Source organism: Salvia splendens, chromosome 6 (genome assembly GCF_004379255.2).
Source record: "Salvia splendens isolate huo1 chromosome 6, SspV2, whole genome shotgun sequence".
NCBI lineage: Eukaryota > Viridiplantae > Streptophyta > Magnoliopsida > Lamiales > Lamiaceae > Salvia > Salvia splendens.
Window position 1 is genome coordinate 16878285 of NC_056037.1, and position 22019 is coordinate 16900303.

The following is a 22019-nucleotide window of genomic DNA, read 5'->3' on the forward strand; positions in this document are numbered from 1 at the left end:
GTAATTTGAACGAAGGCGGCAAAGGCAAGGACCTATGAATAGATTAGTGAAGGAATTATGAATTCTGGGTGCTATTTGTTTAGTAAAAGATGAGGTAAAGTGTTGTGATGAGCTTAACAATGTGTGGCCACGAGAGCAACCTGCAAACAGATTCAAATCGTGCTCCCAACGACATGGACAGATTGTCAATGGTTTCATTGTCCTCGTCAGCTGTAGTTGCGATCATTAAATGCTCTGCAAAAATCAATTCTACAAGTGAAAACAACCATCTATTTACAACAAATTCAATAAGAGATGTATGAAAAATAAAGAATAAGAGTCCATTACTGTTATAGAGCCGAGCCACCTTGCTTGAAAACGATATTCAGAATAAATTATAGTAAAATTCAGCTAAATTATTGGCAGAATAGTACTTGCAACAAATATGTTTGAGAATTCGAACAATGTTGGAGCAAAATTTCTCTCTAAACGTATCTATCCGTAACTTCAAACTATCCTGTACGTGCCGGATAACAGACTAAAAACACTATACAGTTCGTCGTCTATGGTGAAACACGTGAAAAGTCAATCAAAGAAAATTTCCGATAGTTTTGGGGTTTCTGCGTCGCCTCCTTGTACTGGGTCTCTTGTCTTTTCCTCGTCGGACAACACCTTTAATAGGAAGGCCTTTCTCGTGGGACATAGTTGGCGGAGGATGAGGAAGAGGCCGAGGACGAGTCTTGGGTGCTCGAGGTCTTGAAAGAGCCAAATGCGCTCTTTGCTCCAAAATATCTCTGTGATATGCCTGTAAACAAACAGACAAACATGGAATGCAAGCTTAAACTAGGTAAATTGGTGAAAATGTTGGAGAAGCAATATAAGCTCAATCAAATCAACTTAAAAATGGCAAGATTCAAGTTTAATCTATATCAGGCTATCCGTATGAAAACAGCAACCAAGCATTGACCTCACTAATTCAATAGTCCAAACTAATTGTTGAAGAAATGGTATTGAGGCCCTTCCTTCACCAGCACAACTAAACCACAGACAATCTCCCTATTACTCCCAAAATCCGCTCGCATTGACAACCATTTAATATGCATAAGAAGAAAACTTCCAAATCTCACGATGTAAGGATGATCTATATCAGTCTACCCATATATCAGAACTGGCTATATACTTTTATCGTTTTATCGCGAAAGTTCTAATTAATTGCCCATAACGGCATAATTGGTATTCCAGCCCTCCCTTCCCAACTAAAAAAACCTACCAGGCTCAGGCTATTATCCTCTGTTCATTCCAGAATTACCTCTTTTGTATCTTTTCATTAAATCAATAAGCAGATGCATTATATCTGCCATCAACACTCTCAGAGTAAATACAGAACTCTCTTCCCCTCCATAAGAATATAAAGAAAATATATGTCAGCATGCTTCCATTTGGTGAGGGTGAAACGGCTACCTGTATTACAAAATTGCGTCTTTCACAATCTAGAAACATATCAACACTCCAATTAACCTTGGCTGCAACTTTGTCCCTCACGGTTGAAAAGCTCAGCTGATCCCTTGAAGTGAATCTATCAACTTCATTGAACCACAGACAGCTAAGAAGATTTGTGATGGGGATGTGCTCTCTTATTATTACACATCCTTCAGGAACATCTGAAGAAGGTCCAGTTCTCATTAGTTTTGATACATAAGTGAGCGAAACATACAAATATAGGCTGGTCACAAGCATACCACTAGTTATAGGAAGCTTAGCAGTCGTATACGGTGTCAAACCCTCCCGTTTATAAAATTCAATTTGACGATCAATAGAAGTATTATCATATTTCATCCCAGCTTTATTTGCCTCAGCTTCTTCAAACACATCAAAGCGTCTATAGTGCCTCGATATAGCAAAAGTAGCATTCTGGCGCCACAAGAACCTAGTGAGGGCATACAGGATGAGTAGTAGAGCAAGAATGATGCATAATGAGTCATTGAATAACTTACATTGATAAAATAGTAGTTAAGCATATGCTGATAGAGAAATAATAGACAATACCTCTCAAGAACCTGGTATGGATCCACGACAAGCTGAAGCTTTCCATCGATCCAGACTGAGTATCGAGTTTTTGGTAGCAGCCTATGCAACAAGAGCTTTGGCACCTGTCACAATCAAGTATTCATTTATTTATATATGAAATTAGAACTATTCATATCATCTCGGAGTACAATATTATAGTTTGATGCTAAAACCAGACACCAAGAGTAAGAAACCTTAGGCAAACAAAAATATAAAGCGCCAATATCTGCAAAATTGGATGAACCATTAAAAAGTCAAGCACAATATCTACATGTGCCATTAAATGGAAAAAGTGTAATCAAATGAGACTAATTCAGATTGGCTCATCCACAAAACAATCTATATGTTGGTTCTGCTAGTAAAGAGATAGGGGAAACAACAAAAACAAACAAACAGACCTTTCCATTTCTTCTGGAGTCAGTGTAAGGAAGATTGTGTACAACTATAACCCTCCATAACCCGACCATCTTGTCACTGCCCAAGGTGCTTACATTTTTCAAATATGTTTCGGTCTCTTCATCAACGAACATAAAAAAGGGAACATTTCTTTTTGCAATTTCACCAATATTACGTGGTTGCTGAATTACGTCATAGTTTCCTGTACACACATAAACAATATGTTTTAAAGGAAAATGTTAAGGAAACAGTTACATCCATGCAGATCACGGCTCTGTAGTAATAATATTCAAATGCATACTGGAACCTGAAAAGGAAAATTCATGAATTTTAAATTTGAACTCATATGCAGCTTTACCAAATATAGCAGAGGCAACAATGACCTCGTGGAACTGCTCCAACAACTCAAGGTCAGCCACATCAATGTCAAAAGCAGTTTTATAACCAGGTCTGCATCCCTTGACAAATCTGCCAAATATGCAACTAAAATAAATAAATATGTAAATAAATAAGCCAAGAAAGAAAGAAAAAATATAGGAACAAGCACGTACACATGAAGGGAAAATGGTAAGTACACCTACCCACAGTGAACAGTCATCGACTCTTTAATCTCAAAAGATTCATTCCTCTGTTTTAAAGAAGGATAACCACCAAACTCAGAGCCTCCATTTGGTTTGGTTTTCAGTGAATTCTCCTCAGAAAAATAAGTTATATGATGAAGAACAGGAGATGGTGATGGAAATTTGGGCATACGACCTATGGCCTGCTCCACAGGGACATAGCATACCGGGCATGCTGGGGACAAAAGCCCAGATCAAATTAACTAAATCTAGGGTGAACGGTCATTTATATAAAACATGTGACACAATAATGGAAAGAACATAAACCCCTGAACATTACTTTGATACAGTTGGTTAAGAAATTATATTTTGAAAGCAATTTAATTGTTGCTCTCTTTTCCAGGAGCTGGGTGTCAGATACAATAAACAAAAAAAAAAGTATCACGAAAATAGTTTATCACTACATGCAGAGGACATTCTAGTTGTAAACAATGATACTCCAGTCTTAAATATCATGGCAAACCAAAATTCGTAAGACACTCGTATCTTTAAAAATGGCAATTGCAACTTTAGTTTCCAGCTTTCAAATATATCCATTTAATCCTCCAATATATCCTAAAAAACTATTCTATTCCTTTCCAACTACACTGCAATTCAGCTTTTATAATATCAAATGTGCAAAGACATAACAGAAGGTTCAAAACTTACGGCGTGGACCAATTCGCCTTGTATCACCAGGAGGAGGGGGCGGGAATGCAAAGTCTTTGCATGGATTGGTAAAATCAGTAACTGAGCTGGAGGAATCACTCATAACTGAAGCATTATAGAGACTACCCCAACTGGTGTTATCATTACATACAAAAACTTTATGGGTCATAGAATAACTATTATATGTGAATGCTCCTTTTCCAGGCAATAGCCACGGTGCAACATAAGAATTTTTAAGATATCTGGCATCAAAAGGCAAACCAAAGCTCTCGAAATCATCCTCTGTAAAAAAAATCAAAGTACACATATGTTAAATACCCCCCATAGAGGTACTATTAACTGAAGCACTAAATATTATACTGTACTAAACATTTATAACTTTGTTACGCACTTAAGCTATAGGTTACAAAGGAAGTGAAGCAGGAAGGAAGACACTTAAACTATAGGTTATAAAGGAAGTGAAGCAGGAAGTAGATATCAGATCAAATAATCATAAGACGAAAATAGCTAAGAACAAATTGTCTCTACCTTTATTGATTGTGAAAAACCCTGTCAAAAATGCCAAGACTGTAAGCACAGAAAAAATCAGCATTGCAACTTTTTTTCGACTCAAATATCTGATAGTAGCAGGCAGAAACTTCTCCTTCTCCCTGTAACCGGCAAGGCATGTCTTCGAAGACCTACGAGGTAGATACAAATCCTGCAGCTGGAACCCTCCATTCTGTGCCTGTAGCTGCAAGGATCCACAACTTCCTGACTGTCTTAATCCCAATGACCCTCCAGTCATTGTACCTCCAGCCCCTCAAAAACAACTATCATCTCTCTTATCTCTCAAATTCCTCCTTCATCTACTGTAGAGAAAATCAAACAAGGTAATTAGCCACACCAATCCACAAAACAACATCAACATTATAGAATCTATCATAACAAAATTGATCCCTGAAATAGAAATAAAGCAATGCGGTTTCAGATTCCATTACCTATCAATTTCGAAGTTACAGTGGAATCAATTCCCAAATATTGAGAATCCACTCTCGAATTCACCGCGAGCGTGATATAATAAACAGATTCAACCGAACCACTCCTTACTGGAAAATACCCGAAAACATACATCATCATCATCACTACCTCAACATAAACACAAATCCATTACTTGATCTTACTCGATCCTTTTATCCGAAATACACAAAATCAACCTCTGAATTAATTTATCCATATCCAGTCAATAAACAAATCAGGATTTAAGATTTGAGCAGTTGGTTACATTTCTAGCCGATTAAGAAACCTAAATCTCAGATAAACAAATCATTTATATTAAATTGAGCGGAATTTGGGTTTAGCAGCTTACCTTTTTGGATTCTACTCTTTCACTCAACGAAACAGAGATTTTTCATCTTCCTTGTAAAAATATTGCAACGAATTTTCGAAGAACGAGATTTGAAAAAATAGCAATGTGCTCTGTTTTTCCCTTCGTCAAATAGTATTATTTATTAATTTATTTTGACTATTTTTATTTATGTTTGGTGTGCGCGCCATTTTTATTAACGCAAAATTCAAGAAATATTCTCTAATAAATAATAATTACCAGCAATTATTTTGGAAAGAATACGCTTGCTTAGATAAATAAACTTATGAAATACGCCTATTTAACTTTTGTTATTTTGAATTCTGTAAAAGCAATTGTTTATTTTTTTTTAAGAAGTTTTTTCATCTTTGTTCGATTTTGTGCGTTGAACCTAACTACTTCTATTTAACATCGAAATTTCCTCGTCACATGAAATTGTCTTCTATTTAACATCGAAATTTCCTCGTCACATGAAATTGTCGTTTCATAGTATTATTTTCGTCCAATTATTACTTTATTAATAATGTCAATAGTTTTTAGCCTGAGTTTTAATATAAAATAAAAGAGCTTTTGGAAAAAAAAGATATCAAACGGAAATTTTACGTATGCGACGTATTAATATGTAACCAAAAATTATATTCCTATTTATCCACAACGGATATACGTGAAAGTATCCCGAGTCCCGAAGAGGATCACCTAAAACAAACCCTAAAATAAATCCTAAAACACACGTGAAAGTATCCCGAGTCCCGAAGAGGATCACCTAAAACAAACCCTAAAATAAATCCTAAAACACACTTACAAATATGTGTAATAGATCACTTATTAAAACCGTTCATGTTTTAGGATTTGTTTCTAGGATTTTGTTTTAGGTGATCCCTTTCGCCCAAATCCCACCTAACAAAAAGGTTATTGAGCCAAAAGATACGAATAATCATTAGAGCATCCACGATAGTGGACGAGCGCGACGGACGAGCGGTTATTCACAATTTCAAAAGATACGAATAATCATTAGAGCATCCACAATAGTGGACGAGCCGGCGGACGAGCGACCGGCGAGCCGCTCGTCCACTATTGCGACCGGCGAGCGAGTCGCGGACGACCCCTCGTCTGTCGGGTTTGCCACTCGTCCGCGGTCTCGTTCGTTATTGCGGGCACCCGACGGACGAGAACAATTTTCAATTTTTTTTTACTTTTTAATTTTTTTTAAAAATTTCAACTCTATATATCGGCTCGTTGCACTTCATTTCATGTGCACTTCATATCATGCACAATGATCGTCGAAAATGAAAGCCTAAAACATAAACATATCATACCTCGTTCGGCTAGCGGCAAACTATAAAGACTAGCGGCAAGCTATAAAGATTCAAGGCATACTAACTTTGTTTAAATTGTTGTTTTTTTTTGTTGCATTGTATTATTTTAATTTTTTATTTAATAAAATTATTATTGCACTTTCTCCGCCCGTATTCGTGTCAGAATTTTAATCCCGTAATTGCGTATTTGCGAATTTGTGAATTTTTACTATTGTACTTGTCCGCCAGGATGTCCTAGTGCTTGTCCACTATTGTGTAGTGGGATGTCCTAGTGATGTGGTAGTGAGGTGGGAAGTCATAGTGAAGTGACAGAAGGTGTTTTTGGGAAGTCTTAGTGCTAGTCCGTGGGGAAGTCCTTCCTATTGTGGATGCTCTTATAGGACCATTTATAAAACAAGGTGTATAAAATTTTACTTTATTTTAGAGGAATGTATTCATTTTAGTTTCGAGCTAAATTTCTTTCACATAAATCGTAATGAAGTAAATTTGTTGCACTCCTTATCTATACATCTATACAAGTCCAGAGCATTTGTCCTATCGGCAAGGAGCTTAGACATTATTATAAGAGGTGCTGAGTTCAAGCCCACATTACATCATTTGTAATTTCCTCCTTTATTAGGAGTTTATTTTAAAAAATCTATACAATATATAAAAGGGGAGTTTTTGAGAAATTTACAATATTGCCAATTAATTTAAAAAATTATACTCTCTCCGTCCACGAAAAATAGGTCTATTCCATTTTTATCCCTTGTTTTGGAAAAATGATAATAAATAGTTAAAGTGGAGAGAAAGAAAAGTAAGAGAGAGAATAATATTGACAATAGACTTCTCTATATTATTTTCTCTCTTACTTTTCTTTCTATCCACTCTAACTATTTATTATCATTTTTTCAAAACGAGGATAAAAATGGAATAGCCCTATTTTTCGTGGACGGGGGAGTATTAAATTAAAAATGTATAAACATAGGTCATTTAAACGTTTGATTAAAAGCTAAAAACGTGTGATTAAGTGGAGTGGGTGGGAGGTTTTACTATGTCATTTAAATTTGGAGAAATTTACAAGATTAATTAAATTAAAAATGTATAATTGACGGCCATTTAAACGTTTGATTAAAAGCTAAAAACGTTTGATTAAGTGGAGCCTCTAAATTAAGTGGAGTGGGGGGATGGTTTTACAAGGGTTACATACATAATATTTTAGTATATAAATATATAATTTAAAGGCTGATGACAATTATACAGATCAATTTCACACATCAAATACATCTAACCAAGTATGCAAAGAAATTAAGAAGGCAATTAAATGTGGGAATAATGGCGTGAGTAGGGGAAGGTGACCATGGCCATGAGAAGACTTTTTGGCTTTTCATTTCATATAAGTAACATTTTTTATCTTAATTTTGTGGTTTATAGTGTGTTAATTCCATGACTTTTCATATCCTTATTTTGTGGCTATAAAAGTTATAGACTTGCCTTTTACAGACTTGCGGATGGATTACATACCAACAAAAGCATTTTCTCTTATCTCTATAGCTCTCTACAGTTTTGTGCACATTTTAGGTTACTGGATTCTCGAAGCTCAATCAATTTCGTCGGTCCCTAGCGAGTTTGTGGTGCTTCTATATGCTAGGAGAGTCGTTTTATCTTTGGAACAATACGTCAATTGAAGAGCACTAGCCGAGACATAATTTGTCTTGCTGAAAGAGGGATGTCATCGACTCGACTAATCATAGTGTTGGGGATTGGTACCCCTTGCACAACGTAAGTCATGCATTCACAAATAAATCATACATATGGATTTATTTGACCGATTATGGGATCAATTAATCACATGTTAAACATTGAATTGCATGCAAGAACGCATATAAATCATGTTTAAGGAATTAAAACCTAATTTATGATATTCTACGGTCTAGGGTTACCGATCTAATTCTCCAAAGAATCTATTATTGCTTGCTCCTTCTCCACATGAAGATCTTCATACTCGACCACGAATCTTCTAATCTGTATCCCAAACTCAGATAATGACATTTGGGTGGGCAAAGCTTGTCAGAATCGAAAATGACTTGACTAAATAGAAGATAGAATTCCCACCAGAAGGGAATGATTTCCGTGTCCTGTGGAGAGAGGGGGCACGAATTTCTAAGCTAAAAAATCATTAAATTAGTCTTCTATTTAGTCTCCTTTATATAGAGTTATGATGAGCCAGATTAGGGATCCATGGAGATTGGACTTGAGCCAAACTTGTTGGACTTTTACTAATTAAATTGAGTCTCAATTTAATACAAGTCCAAACAAAATATTATTATCATCCACTATAGTATAAATAATATTGATTGTCCGTCCAATCCCAAATTACGAGTAATTCAGGCTTTACCTCTTTAATTTATTATTTCCCGTGTTTAAGATATAAATATCTGTTAATTAATTTAAGTCTGCTATTTGACTTTAATTAATTAATATCTTTTTCCAAGAGTTGTCTAGTTCAAAATCTTTATTTATTATTCTGGAATAAATTCCAACTGACCGGGTTTCTGAATAATAAATCTTTTTCGAACACCTCTTGAGGATATTATCAAACTGGACTCACCCAGCACACGATTCATTGCAATAATAATACTAGCACATGTAGACATTGATCACCACTACCCAAGATATCAGGATTCTTAGATTACGAAAAATCCGCACCTTTTGATAAATCAAAGTAGTGCATAATCAATATCGTATGCTCAATGTTATATCAACAATGATTAAGAAATAACAATCACCGAGACCTCGTCTTTCAGTAAATAGCAAGAAAGACTTATCTCAACTGTTAGATCCTTCAGTGCTATACCACACCAGTGTCGTTTATTTTCTAAGGCAAGGAAACATGCAGACTGACACTGCAACCTTTCACGATTGATAGCCAAAGCTTATCTAGGTTGTGAAATTCTATTTCTCTTCTACAAAGGACCGACTGCGTCACCTTCTTTGAACGTCGTTCACGACCAGTCTACTATGCGGAAGAATTAGACTTGTTTGCTTCTTATACATTTAAATGTTTGAGAAACATCTTATAAATGCATAAACAAACACAAATGCGATAAAATTACTATTCTGGTCTTGGGTTAAAAGTGGATTGTAGAGTTTATTATATACAAACTAATCTGGCCTTGGGTTAAAAGTGGATTGTAGAGTTTATTATATACAAACTAATTCTTTAAATAATCGAAGATTGCTTGTGACTTTTCCATACATAATTCCTTTCAAAAGAGAGGAGAGAATTCGAAATTTCTATGCTTTGGAATTTTTTAAATAATGAATTATGAGAGACTTATTATGTAAGCCTCCTTATATAGATTTATAAAGTGCTCATATATGAGATTTATAAAGGTTGGACTTGGCCAAATCTATTTAATCTTTCACTGATTAAATTGAGCCACAATTTAATTCAATACCAAACTGAATATTGCTATCATTAGCCACTACAACAAAATAATATTGAATGCTCATCCAATCCGAAATTATGAGTAATCCGGACTTTCCTATTTAATTTAATATTTGTAATGTTTAACTTTGGTACTCCTTTCGTCCCAAGCTAGTTGAGTCATTTTTTTGCACTCATTTTAAAGAAGTAAATTAAGAGAGAATAATATAGTAGTAGATAAGACTTTTCACTACATTATTCTCTTTCTTACTTTACTTTGTCTCTACTTCAACTATTTATTTTCATTTTTTCAAAACAAGTGCATAAAAGAAATGACTCAACTATCTTGGGACGGAAGAAGTATTCGATTTTAATTAATGATAGTAGAAATTCAAAATCAGTACTCCCTCCATCCCAACGAGTAGTGAAAAATGCAAACTCTAAATATTGCACAAACTCCAAACTATGATTTGGACCGTTAGAAAATGTCAACGGATGATAAAATAATACAAACAGAAAATGTCAACACAATGTCAACGGTTATAAATAACGTGTATAAAACTTTACCTTATTTTAGAGGAATGTATTAATTTTTGTTTCGAGCTAAATTTGTTTCATGTAATAAAGTAAATTTGTTGCATTGCCTGATTGTTTTTTACTACTTCCTCTACTCTATATTGAAACTTAAGTGGAAAATTCTCTTTATTTTTTCGTTCATATATGGTTAAGACGTTTCATTTCAATTATGGAGTTGAGTCAAATTTCATGTGATTCATTAAAAAGAATAGAAATTCCATCAGTGGATGAACCAGATATGAACACTTCCAATAAGATTTCAGTCTTAGAACAAAAATCTATTTTTTAACTTATTTAATCTATTCCATGAAGTGATCAATTTTTTATTTGAGTTGTCATATTTCAAATACTTGATCTTATTTTTTAGCATAAAACAACTTTTTACTTTCTTATTTATTCTTACTCTTATGTTTTTTTCTCTTTCTACTTTTTTATTTTATCCACTTATCATCATTTTCTTAAATCTCGTACTGAAAACAAATTATTACTTGCAACGGGACCGAGAGAGTATCACTTTTACTTTATTCATTCGCATGCAATGTTCTTCCGTAGTTGATCACATGATCAACGAACTGTTGCCACCATCTCCTCAGCCGGTGTAGTGGGGTGCTCCCACTCAGCTGCCAAGGACAAGCCCTAGGCGTAGTGTGCTAGAGCTTTTCGGCCAGCCACCGGTCGTTCTCTACCCGCGACATCGAGGCTTGCACGTTCGGCGACGTGCAGGCCTGGCGCGAGCGCAAGCTGCACGTACTCACTAAATGTGTCAGCGTTGTCATTATTGTCGTTCAACCTTTCTTCGTGTTCTTGATGTCCAAACTATGTTTGCATTTATAAAACATACAAACAACTAATAGCAACGAAAAACTCTTACACTCATGCAATTCAAATAACATGAAATTAATGAGCCGACATAGAACATCAAAGAGGTTGAATGTCGATGTCACTCAACTCTAACCGACTAGATATGGAGGTTGACTGCTTATAAAGTAGTGTTTATGGATATTGTTTTTTATCCAGAAAATTGTCACTGAAATTCAAACCTAATTAATTTTTAGTCAACCCCACCTGATTTTTTAATTAGTTCCAACCAAATATTTTCAATACTGTTGGAAATTAGTTGCTTTGCTGCCATCGTTCGGTACAATAAATTGCAAAGCCTATCCTTTTATTGGGTTTATGTTAAACTTAATAGTAGTGCTAAAACTACCTGAGTCGTGAATATGAAATCTTTCGTAGTAGTACTTCTTGAATTCAATATTGGGACACCTAAGAATTTCCTTAATCTTTTTATACTAAAATGTTAACACTAAACTTCCTTTGTCCAATGGTAATTGATGGATTTCTTTTAGACACATAATTTTAAAAATTGATGTGTAAAAGTTAGAGTTGAGAAAAAATAAAATATGAGAGATAGAAAAGAGAATAAAGTAAAAAATGGAATACAATTTTTTGCCAAAAAAGAAACAATTGAACTACATTGGGACAACCCAAAAAAGAATAGACAAGCTACTTGCAATTCTTAACATTAAAAGATTTAGCACATTGCTATTTTTCCTATTTCCTATTTTCTATTTTTTTCCTTTTTAATAAAAATTTATAATTGAAATAAAAATACACCTAAAAGTCAATTTGGCCTCGTGCATAGCCAAATTTTTTGGTGCTTCGCCTTCCTTCGTCCTTCCCTTGGTGGTGCACCTTCTCCCAGAAGGTACTTGAAGGTCTGTTTGTTCTCTTGTCGATGCATATTATACGCCTCTATGTCTCACTCCAGTTGCTCTTCCATTGTGACTCAATTTGGTGGCAGAGAATGTATATCATTTTTGGACTTGCGGGGTTCACCCTCTTGAAGTGAACTCGAAGCATAAGAGTTGTGCGATCAATTATGCCTTTGGAACATATGTCATTGTATCTATCAAGTATCAACCACCTTATGTCAGCTAAATCAATATCAACGAAAATATTGTATGAGCTACTACTTGCCTGATGTCATATACAAGATGACCGATGTTCATGAAATTGATATTTTTCTGTCTAGCCTAAAGACAACATTATTTGCTCAAATGCATGAGGCATCATGAAAGGACATTGGTGAACTTTCAATGTACGACAAGCACGTTAGACGATAGTGAAATATTCAATACGCGTGTTGTATCAATAATGCATTGTCGACATCATGTATACATATTATCCTACATAATCTATTAATATGACAATCGAGGATGAAGTAGAAATTGCAATCGGATGGACCGATGATGAAGCCGGAACTAGCTCTAGCTCGAGAGTCACCTACGACTACTCATCTCAAGGTGAATTGCACCAATTTCAGAATTGCTCCAATAATTTGGAATATACAATTTCTTTTATAAAAATTCAAACTTTGTAGTACAGTAGTATTATTTTAATTTGGCAAAATTATTTAAACATAAAAAGGAAATCGGTAGCACTTGGTTGGAGGGGGAGGTGTGAAGTAATAATGGCGAATGAATATAACGGAAGAGCACACCGTTGCTTCTGATCTACGTGGGTGTGAGGTAAGGAGCTCAATTAAAAAAAATCTGCTCAACCGTTAGAAATGAAATCCGCCATAAATCTGCTGCATTTACACTTTCCCTAAAAATTAAAACAATTATTGAAGGATTATAACCCTCTGTTATCCCTCTCCGCGTCCACTTTTTTACTACCCGTGCCCTAGATCCACCCGTTTCTATCCATAAATCGCTCGAGCTACTTCAGCTCGCGGCCCATTGTCGATTTCAGGTACAATTCGCCTTCAGTTTCCTCCGAAATCTCGAATTTGTTTGAGCAAAATGCGTTCTTGAGATTTATCGGTGGAAAGTTAATTTCTTGGGGATTTCTGGGTGTTCTGTTGAGGAATTGCGGTGGCGGGTTTGTGGGCTGGTTGAATCTCGGGTTGAAATTAGTTTTCTTGGGGGAATGCCTGATTCTTTTGAGCAATGGAAGAGGAGGAGTTTTTGAGGAAGTGAAAAGGGGAACAGAAGAAATAAAGAAATCTGGTTTTTTTTTGGGGGTGAATTGAATTGCGGTGTAAGAGGCATATAATGGGTTGTGTTTGTGGTAAGCCTTATGCTCTTGATGATAACAAGGATAGCCCTGAGGAGAGGCTGTCGAGTAAAGCAACGTCAGATTTGCGGGCCTCGAGGTCTGTGTCGTCGAGGAGGGAGGAGAGTTACTCAGTGAAGGATCGGTTGGATAATGGTGGCAATGAGGAAAGGGTCACATTGATAGATAAACAAGTCAATGGCTCGGCTAGATTGCAGGGGGAGCGTTATGAGAGGAAGAGGGAGAAAGCCGAGTATGCTTCGGCTGGGCCACATCCGAGGGCGGGACTAGTGCCTAGAGCAACTGAGGGGGAACAGGTCGCAGCTGGATGGCCGCCTTGGCTGGCAGCGGTGGCCGGTGAGGCTATTAAAGGATGGGTGCCGAGGAGGGCAGATTCATTTGAAAAGCTGGATAAGGTATGGTTTTCATCGTTTCCTTCGCTGGCATTGCTTCAGTGGTAGTGGATAGTGCTATTGTGTGCTTTTAGAGTGTTTTTTGTATCCATGTGGTGTCTTTGGGATGTCTTTACTTTTGCCTCTGCCTAGCAAGCTTGCCACAGATTATGTGACAAATAATATTTAAATTCATGGAAACTCGAATGAAGACCGATTAAATGATTAACTGCAGTCCAATGGTGAATGTCCCCTGGTATGGTTGTCTGAATGCGATTGATTTTTGCCAATAGATTAGACATTGCTCTGATTCCATGCTATTCCAGTCTTAAATAAATCTCAAAATTTCAGATTACAACTAACTATATATATATTTTTAGATTTTATCTAGGGTTATTTGCAATGTTATGATGGTAGCAAGAGCAACACACTCAAACTCGCGTGCAACTTACCTTTACGACCTCCAGCACCTTTATTTTCTCAACACATTATTAATTGCTTTGATGCTCGTTAATTAAAGAGAACATGGCTTCGTGTTGGTTTCGAAGAAATAAACCCAATATCATTCTTTCTCCTAATTACCTGTTCCCCTGCCCCCTGCCACTAATTTTGCTTGGTGCTTTGTGTGTATGTATGTTTGCTTTTGCCTATGTATTGGCAATTCAACTATATCTTTATAAATACTCTTATGTTGGTGCTCCTGCTTCACCTTTTTGTGCTGAATTTTCATTGTTTGACTAGTGTAGATTATGTGTACTTCAGGCATTAGTGTTTCTTCTTTAGGCAGCCGGACAATTATCATTTTTTGAAACACCAATGTCATAAAGAATACGGAAACTCTAACTTATGTGATCAACAGGTTAAGAAAAATCAAATGGCTATTTCACTTAGTGTTTTGTTTCATGAGTTTCATATATGTAGTTCCCATTTAAGATTGCATGCCTTGCACCACATTTTTTGAACAATCAGTCATGGTTTGATGCTGGTTTTTTAGTTCCATCATGATAACAAATGAACAAGTTGGCTAAATTATCACTATATGTCGATGATGGCTAACTTTTTACGTGTAATTACCAATTAATAGTACAAGGTTTCTTACAACTGATGGTTTTTCTTAGTTGCACATCACATGAACTTTTGAATTCACCATCACTCATCGCAATGAAAATATAAGTGATTATTTAGCTAATCAATTTGTTGAAGTAGGATATCTGCAGTTCACAGACCTTAATACATGCATCATTAATCCTTATTACAGGTGTTATTTTCATAAAAAGTTTAAAGTGCTTTGATGCCATCTTCTGTTTGTGATTCTTTCAAGGAAGAGTTGTTATATCTCTCTCGTGTAGATAGAGATTTGATTTGTATGCTAATATATTTCCTTCAACATCATAAGTTTGGTAATCCTTATTCTTTGTGCTTTCGTTCTCTAGATCGGTCAGGGTACTTACAGTAATGTTTACCGCGCCCGAGATCTCGATGAAGGGAAAATTGTTGCTTTGAAGAAAGTAAGGTTTGATAACCTGGAGCCTGAAAGTGTTCGTTTTATGGCAAGGGAAATTCTTATTTTGCGTAGGCTCAACCATCCAAATGTAATCAAATTGGAAGGTCTAGTTACGTCACGAATGTCTTGCAGCTTATACCTAGTTTTTGAGTATATGGAGCATGATTTGGCTGGACTTGCATCTCACCCTGGCCTTAAGTTTACTGAACCTCAGGTAGCTAAAATAGTTATATACCTGTCAGTTAGATTCAATTGTCGGACCTGATTTTAAGCTGGGATTCCAGATTAAATTAATGATGCAAGTATTTTTTTTCTCCCATCTACTTCAGGTTAAATGCTACATGAAACAACTTCTATGTGGACTCGATCACTGCCATAATTGTGGCGTGCTTCATCGAGACATAAAAGGTTCCAACCTTTTAATCGACAATAGGGGCATTCTCAAGATTGCCGACTTTGGCCTGGCTAGTTTGTATGATCCTCATCATAGTCAACCACTAACCAGCCGTGTTGTAACCCTGTGGTATCGGCCACCTGAACTTCTGCTTGGTGCAACATATTACGGTACTGCCGTCGATTTATGGAGCACAGGTTGCATACTTGCAGAATTATATGCCGGCAAGCCTATAATGCCTGGAAGAACAGAGGTTTCCTATTATTTACTTCTCTTAAAAAGGGTTTCAAAGCCTTGTCTTCAAATTTCTCCCCTATCAGTGATAGCTCTCTGCTCGAGCTTTTGATTTGTCTGTATATGTCTATTTCATGTAATTATCACTTTCTTGTTTCTTATGTATTTACTTGCTGTATGTGTTTCTGAATTGAAAAGTGAAACAATTAAAGCAGACAGATCTCTTCGTCTTCCCTTCCAAAGAACTTCAAGAAAATGATACATGAATTTAAATCTGAAATCTTGGTTCTCCGTAGGTTGAGCAGTTGCATAAAATATTCAAACTTTGTGGATCGCCCTCGGAGGAGTATTGGAGGAAATCAAAGTTGCCTCATGCAACAATTTTCAAGCCCCAGCAGCCTTACAAGCGCCGGGTTGTTGAAACATTTAAAGATTTTCCAGCACCAGCATTAGCACTTATGGAGATTTTGCTATCCATAGATCCTGCAGACCGCGGATCTGCATCATCTGCTTTGAAGAGTGAGGTATAGACATTCTCAACATACGTGTCTTTTGTTTTTCTTCAGATCGTGGTTTTTCATATCTATCGTTTGAAAGGCTTCTGTACCTGGTTCGTACTTGCTTTCTACTTGTAAATTTTTATCTTATTCCATATATGAGAAGATTAGTGTTTATTTCTTGCTTGACGAGCAGGCAAAGCATTTAAGAAGCCCTCTCGACTATTGTTATTTAAGACTGAAACATACTTCTCCCCACATCCTTGCATAATATGAGAGGGTTTCTCTTACGCTCTACTCTCAAGATTTACCAGAAATTGAGGAATTTTATATTTTTGCTAACCCTTTCTCACAGTTCTTTACAGCGAGGCCACATCCTTGTGATCCCTCAAGTTTGCCTGAGTATCCTCCCAGCAAAGAGTTCGACGCTAAAGTACGAGAGGAAGAAGCAAGGAGGTCAACTTTTAACCCAGCATATATCTCGTGCAAATCTTGCATAAAGCGGTAGCTTATTTTTCAGTACTACTGCTGTTTGCCTAAACATACCTCGATGGGTGAAATTTGCAGAGTGGCAGCTGGTAGCAAAGGTCAACGGTACGACATTGAAAGGAGAGGATCGAAGGAATCTCGTGCAGTTCCAGCTCCTGAAGCCAATGCTGAGTTGATCTCCTCTATGCAGGTAACTGTTTTCTTAGCATGTAAAGGAATTTCACACTCTGATGATGTTTGGAAGAGTTGCAATGATTAGACTTCTAACTGCTGGGGTGGGGTTGCAGAAACGACACGGTCAGCCTAACTCCAAGAGCAGGAGTGAGATGTTCAGTTCTCATCCCGAAGAAGTGGCTTCGGGTTTTCCTATCGATCCACCAAGACCATCGCAATCCATGGAGGGAGATAATAACGATCCCCAGGGAAATGTCCACAAGAGGGCGTCCCATTCCGGGCCTTTGGTAAACCGGGCTGCCTGGACGAAGGCTGGAAAGAATATTGAAGACGCTCCAAGGAATCTCGGCGTGTCCGACCTATCAGCCATGTCAGGTTTGGTTGCTGCTAGGAGGAGCATGCTGTCTGAAGAGCACAGAGATAGATCTTACTCTCACCAGGAAGCACCAAAGCTCATCGCCCGGTTTCCAGGTTCATTTAAAGAGGGTTCACATTCGATGATGAGGCAGGACCTAAAGAACAATGGCCAGCATGAAGATGATAAAGCAAGCAACAGCTCTGTTTCTGTAAGTAAAACTACTACATAATATTGCAGCAATGCCTATTTCTATTTTATGCATATAGATATTACTCATTATGGTGTATTTAAGATGAGAATTTATTTGTATCTAAAAATTGTTCAATATTAGATACTACTCCCTCCGTCCCCTAAAAATAGGAACGTTTGAAATGGCGTGGATTTTAAAGCAAAATTGGGAAAGTAAGAGAGATAGAAAGAAAAGGGTGTTAGTGGAAAATGGGTCCTACCCCATAAGAGAGAGAGAAATTTCCTTAAGTAGAAAGTTTCTATTTTTAGGGTACGGAAAGAAAAAAGAAAAGAGTTTATATTTTTAGGGGACGGAGGGAGTACTTCATATGTACTATATTTATTGACATGGGTAACTTTTAAATGGGATTTGCAGCTGGGTAAAGGGCCAAGGGGGAACAAGATCCACTACTCGGGGCCGCTGCTTGTGCCTTCGGGCAAAGTGGAGCAGGTGTTGAAGGATCACGATCGTCAAATCCAAGAGGCCGTGAGACGTGCACGCTTGGACAAGGAGAGGATGCGGAAACTGCAGGGGGAAGGGAACCAGGTATCGATGAACACACTATTCGTTTCAGGGCGATAACCGGGTCATTGGTGATTAGCGTGTTGTTGTTTTCTTGTATGGGGGAGGAGAAATGTTGTATAGGGGCTCTAGAGTTAGGTTGCTGGGGGCAACGTGTAGTAGAGTTTAACCTGAATTCTCAGTGGTATCGATCTGTATTTTTTTTATCAGGAAATGCAATTCCTCTGAATATGGAGGCATCAATTTGAATACATATATATAAATTCTGTTTCTGTAAATTCTTCTTCACTATACGCTTTAAAATGAGTACACTACCATTACTAATAATTTGTGCAACTTGGCCTCCATAGTTTGTGTTGTGTTAATTTTGATTTTATCTACTTCATCCAACCATCCACGTTATCCCAATAATTTGCTTAAACTATATGTCATTATAGATAGAGATATTGGTCCATAAAATTATGAACTTTGCCATAAATTTGCTATTTTCCACAAATTTTGAAATTGGTCTAAAATGTCATAAACTTTACATTCCGTGTGTTATTCCACATAGCGGGTCAGTTGTCATATCCGACTAATGTGCGTGGCTTTTTTTATTTTTTACTTTTTTATTACACTAGGCACAATTAAATCAATTTGTTTTTTTATCCTAGTTGCTACGAACTTAAAAGATAGTCTAAGATATCATCATATATGTTTCACAACAATCCACATAGAATAAGTTTTTGTCGAGCTATTTGGATCGGTTGGGAACACAAAATTTAAAACTGATTGTTTTAGGAACCAATATCTCCTATATGTAAAATATTTCAAAGATTATCATCCTTCAATACTGAAGCTTGAGTACTCCATAAAATAAGTGTGAGTTGATTTGATATATATTGAAGAGAATAGGTCCTATCAGGTTGCTAACTATGTCAATAACCTATATTATATATGTCAGTATGAAGATAGGAAGTACTCTCTCTATTTATCATTAATATAATCATGCTCCCTCCGTCCCAAAATAGTTGAACTGTAATTTTTTTTGTCCCAAGATAGTCAAGTTATTTTCTTTTTAAGCAAAAACTTTGTCTGTTTATTCTCTTCATTCCTTTACTTGATTCTCCTTCCTATTTTGTCAATAACCTTCCCTCCAGATTATTTTGTTTCTATTGAAAAATAATCTCTTTAATTGTTTATTCTCTTCATTTCTTTTACTTTAATCTCCTTTTAGTTTCCCTCTACTTAGGAGTATATGTATATTAAAAATCTATTCATATTTGTTAATATCTGTGTCGAAATGATGTGCTTTTATTATCATAAAACAGAAAAGAGTAATAAAATTAAATTAATTAGTGATAAAGGATTGAGTTAGCAAGTGAAAAGTTAAAAGGGAATCTCTATGCGGTGGGCAATCAATTCCCAAAATTGCATGATCGCCACACACAATTTTAAAATGCTCATTTACTTGAAAAAACGTAATTATATATATTAACGGTAGGGATTTTGTATATTTCGAGATTAGGTGAAGTAAACTATACTCTTAATTATAAAAGAAAAAAAAAACACAGGATGGAAACGAGACTCTTATTGCATATCACATATAGGACAGACGAAAAAAAATCGCTATTTATATAAGATTATTTTTATGGGACATACGAAAAATGAAAAAAAATCCCTATTTATATAGGATTATAATATATAAGTACATTCAAACTTAAGCATCAATATATTGTGTGTGATAGTTTGGTTTACTAATGCAATAGTAACTGAATTTTACGAATTTTTCTTGTTTAAAAATTAGTTCAAGTAGAAGAAACTTGTAGAGTTCTTCTACCTTTACCTCGAAAAAGTTGCAGAATTTTACGTAAAAAAAGACTTAAATACTTTAGTATACACCTATTTAAGTGTTAAAATTGAAAGAAAAGCTATTTATTTCTTAATGTTTGAATATTTAACATTGGCTTATAAGAAATGATAACAATTTTATTTTATAAGATACACCTTAGGTCTTTAGAGCATCCATAATGGGACGCCCTATAGCCCGTCGTATAGGGCGCCCTATCCTCCGCCACATTAGCATTTTATCCCTATAGTTTTAACTACTACTACTATTTTGTATTTTTTTATGTTTGTAAATATGCCAATTAGCAAAATAAATATAAAAACACGACAAATTAAAGGCAAACCCTATTGTTAGTATTTATTTTTTATTTTTTTATATTTTATGTTTGCAAATATGGAAAATCGCCGGAATTCATTCTTGAATTTAGAGAAAAATTGAGATGGGGGAAGAGAGTAGGGGTGGGGAAACGGTTCTCGGTTCTTGGTTAACCGAGAACCGAAAAAATAAGGTTAAGGTTCGGTCCCGGTTAGTGGGTTTAGGATTTAGGCGGTTCTCGGTTCTAACCGAGAACCGAAAGGTTAGAACCGAAGAACCGATTAGTGTGTTTAATTTTGATTTTTAATAGATTCATTTTAATTTCATAAACTCTATCTTTCAAGTTTCAAAGATCTTGATAGAAACCAAATTCTATGTCCCTATAATTTGTCTGCATTTTAAACAAGAGAATACACAAATCAGAGAGATAGCCAATCTCATGACAACTACTTTGTTTATTAAAATTTGGAACTTCAACGTATTAGATAAATACGGAGCATTAGCAAATAATTAGTTAAATATCCCATAAGGATATAGGTATATTGACTTATTCTTCCATGAAAAAATTACTAAGTGTTTACAATAAAGTCAATTCAAATATCTCGTGAGCTCTCTCATATAAATTCTCGTAGCACACTGACACCGCTGCTCTTTCCCACACCGACGACGACGAGGCTACTGCTTTCTCCTCGTTGCACTGCTCTCTCCAACGAGGCAACGAGAGGCTGCTGCTCTCTCTCGCGCCGGGGACGACGTGGCTGCTGCCCTCTCAACACCGCTGCTCTCTCTGACGATGCTGTTATCCAACTCTCCACGCCGATGTTCCCTCATTCGGTTCCTTCAGTGGAACCGAAGAACCTGTCGGTTAGGACCGATTGGTTCCTCAAGGAACCAAACCGACTAAAGCTTCTGTTACTGTTCTTGTATTTGGAAAAAAAAGGAGTCGATTAACCGACTAATCGGTTCGGTTAGAACCGAACCGACAGTTTCCCCGCCCCTAGAAGAGAGTGGAGTGAAAGATGTGAAATGAAGTAAAAAATAGTGATATATATTGAAGAAAATATTTAAAAAATAAAAAAAATAGGAAAATGTGTTGCATCGTCTGAACCCACCCCGCAATGGGGCGGAGGATAGGCCGGAGGATTCGAAAATTGGCTGATAGGGCGCGGAGGATGGGGGAACATCGTCCGCCCACCTACAATAGCGAACGATAAGGTGGAGGATGCATCGGGCTGACTATTTTCCGCTCCATTGTGAATGCTCTAGTTATAGCATCTCCAGCGAGTGTAGTTTGTTACCACTCCACTAGATAATTAAAAATAGGTGATGTCAAGTTAAGTGGATAGATAGAGTTATCTTTATCACATTTAGTTAGAATAAACGCATTTATTTAGTAGTGTCATCAAAAAGTCTGCTTTCGTACTCATATTTTATTATTATAAATAAATTTAATATTCTTTCTGAATATTACTTGTATTTTTTATTTTAGATCATAAATTTAAAATTAAAATTTAATATAATTAAATTAATATTTTAATTTTAATAAAAAATTATTTAATAATGAATGCTTAGTTAAATTTAATAGGTTAATTAAATACCTTAATTCTTACTTAAAATAAAAATAATTTAAATGACTTAGAGCATCAGCAATGGCGCCCGTCCCTGCG

At 36.1% G+C, this 22019-nt stretch overlaps 2 protein-coding genes across 3 annotated transcripts; one reads left to right on the top strand and one right to left on the bottom strand.

The window, feature by feature from the left end:
• Positions 1 to 374: 374 nt before the first annotated feature.
• Positions 375 to 5201, bottom strand: LOC121806974 (probable hexosyltransferase MUCI70). Of its 2 annotated transcripts, none has more exons than XM_042207156.1 (11): positions 5059 to 5201; positions 4691 to 4798; positions 4239 to 4558; positions 3711 to 3992; positions 3024 to 3237; positions 2801 to 2910; positions 2445 to 2644; positions 2026 to 2129; positions 1719 to 1906; positions 1441 to 1640; positions 375 to 784 (listed from the first exon to the last, which is right to left on the bottom strand). In XM_042207156.1, exons 3-11 carry the CDS (start codon positions 4495 to 4497, stop codon positions 569 to 571), a joined length of 1773 nt encoding a protein of 590 aa, XP_042063090.1. In that variant the 5' UTR covers positions 4498 to 4558; positions 4691 to 4798; positions 5059 to 5201; the 3' UTR covers positions 375 to 568. The 2 variants fall into 2 exon arrangements, with proteins under 2 accessions (XP_042063090.1, XP_042063091.1); XM_042207157.1 differs by having other exon boundaries at positions 4239 to 4561.
• A 7647-nt stretch (positions 5202 to 12848) lies between these two features.
• LOC121807542 (probable serine/threonine-protein kinase At1g54610) lies at positions 12849 to 18545 on the top strand. The gene is made up of 8 exons (XM_042207802.1): positions 12849 to 13832; positions 15242 to 15526; positions 15642 to 15959; positions 16237 to 16464; positions 16793 to 16893; positions 17005 to 17116; positions 17214 to 17666; positions 18063 to 18545. The coding sequence occupies exons 1-8, from the start codon at positions 13416 to 13418 to the stop codon at positions 18267 to 18269; spliced, it is 2121 nt and encodes a 706-aa protein (XP_042063736.1). The 5' UTR covers positions 12849 to 13415; the 3' UTR covers positions 18270 to 18545.
• Positions 18546 to 22019: the final 3474 nt, after the last annotated feature.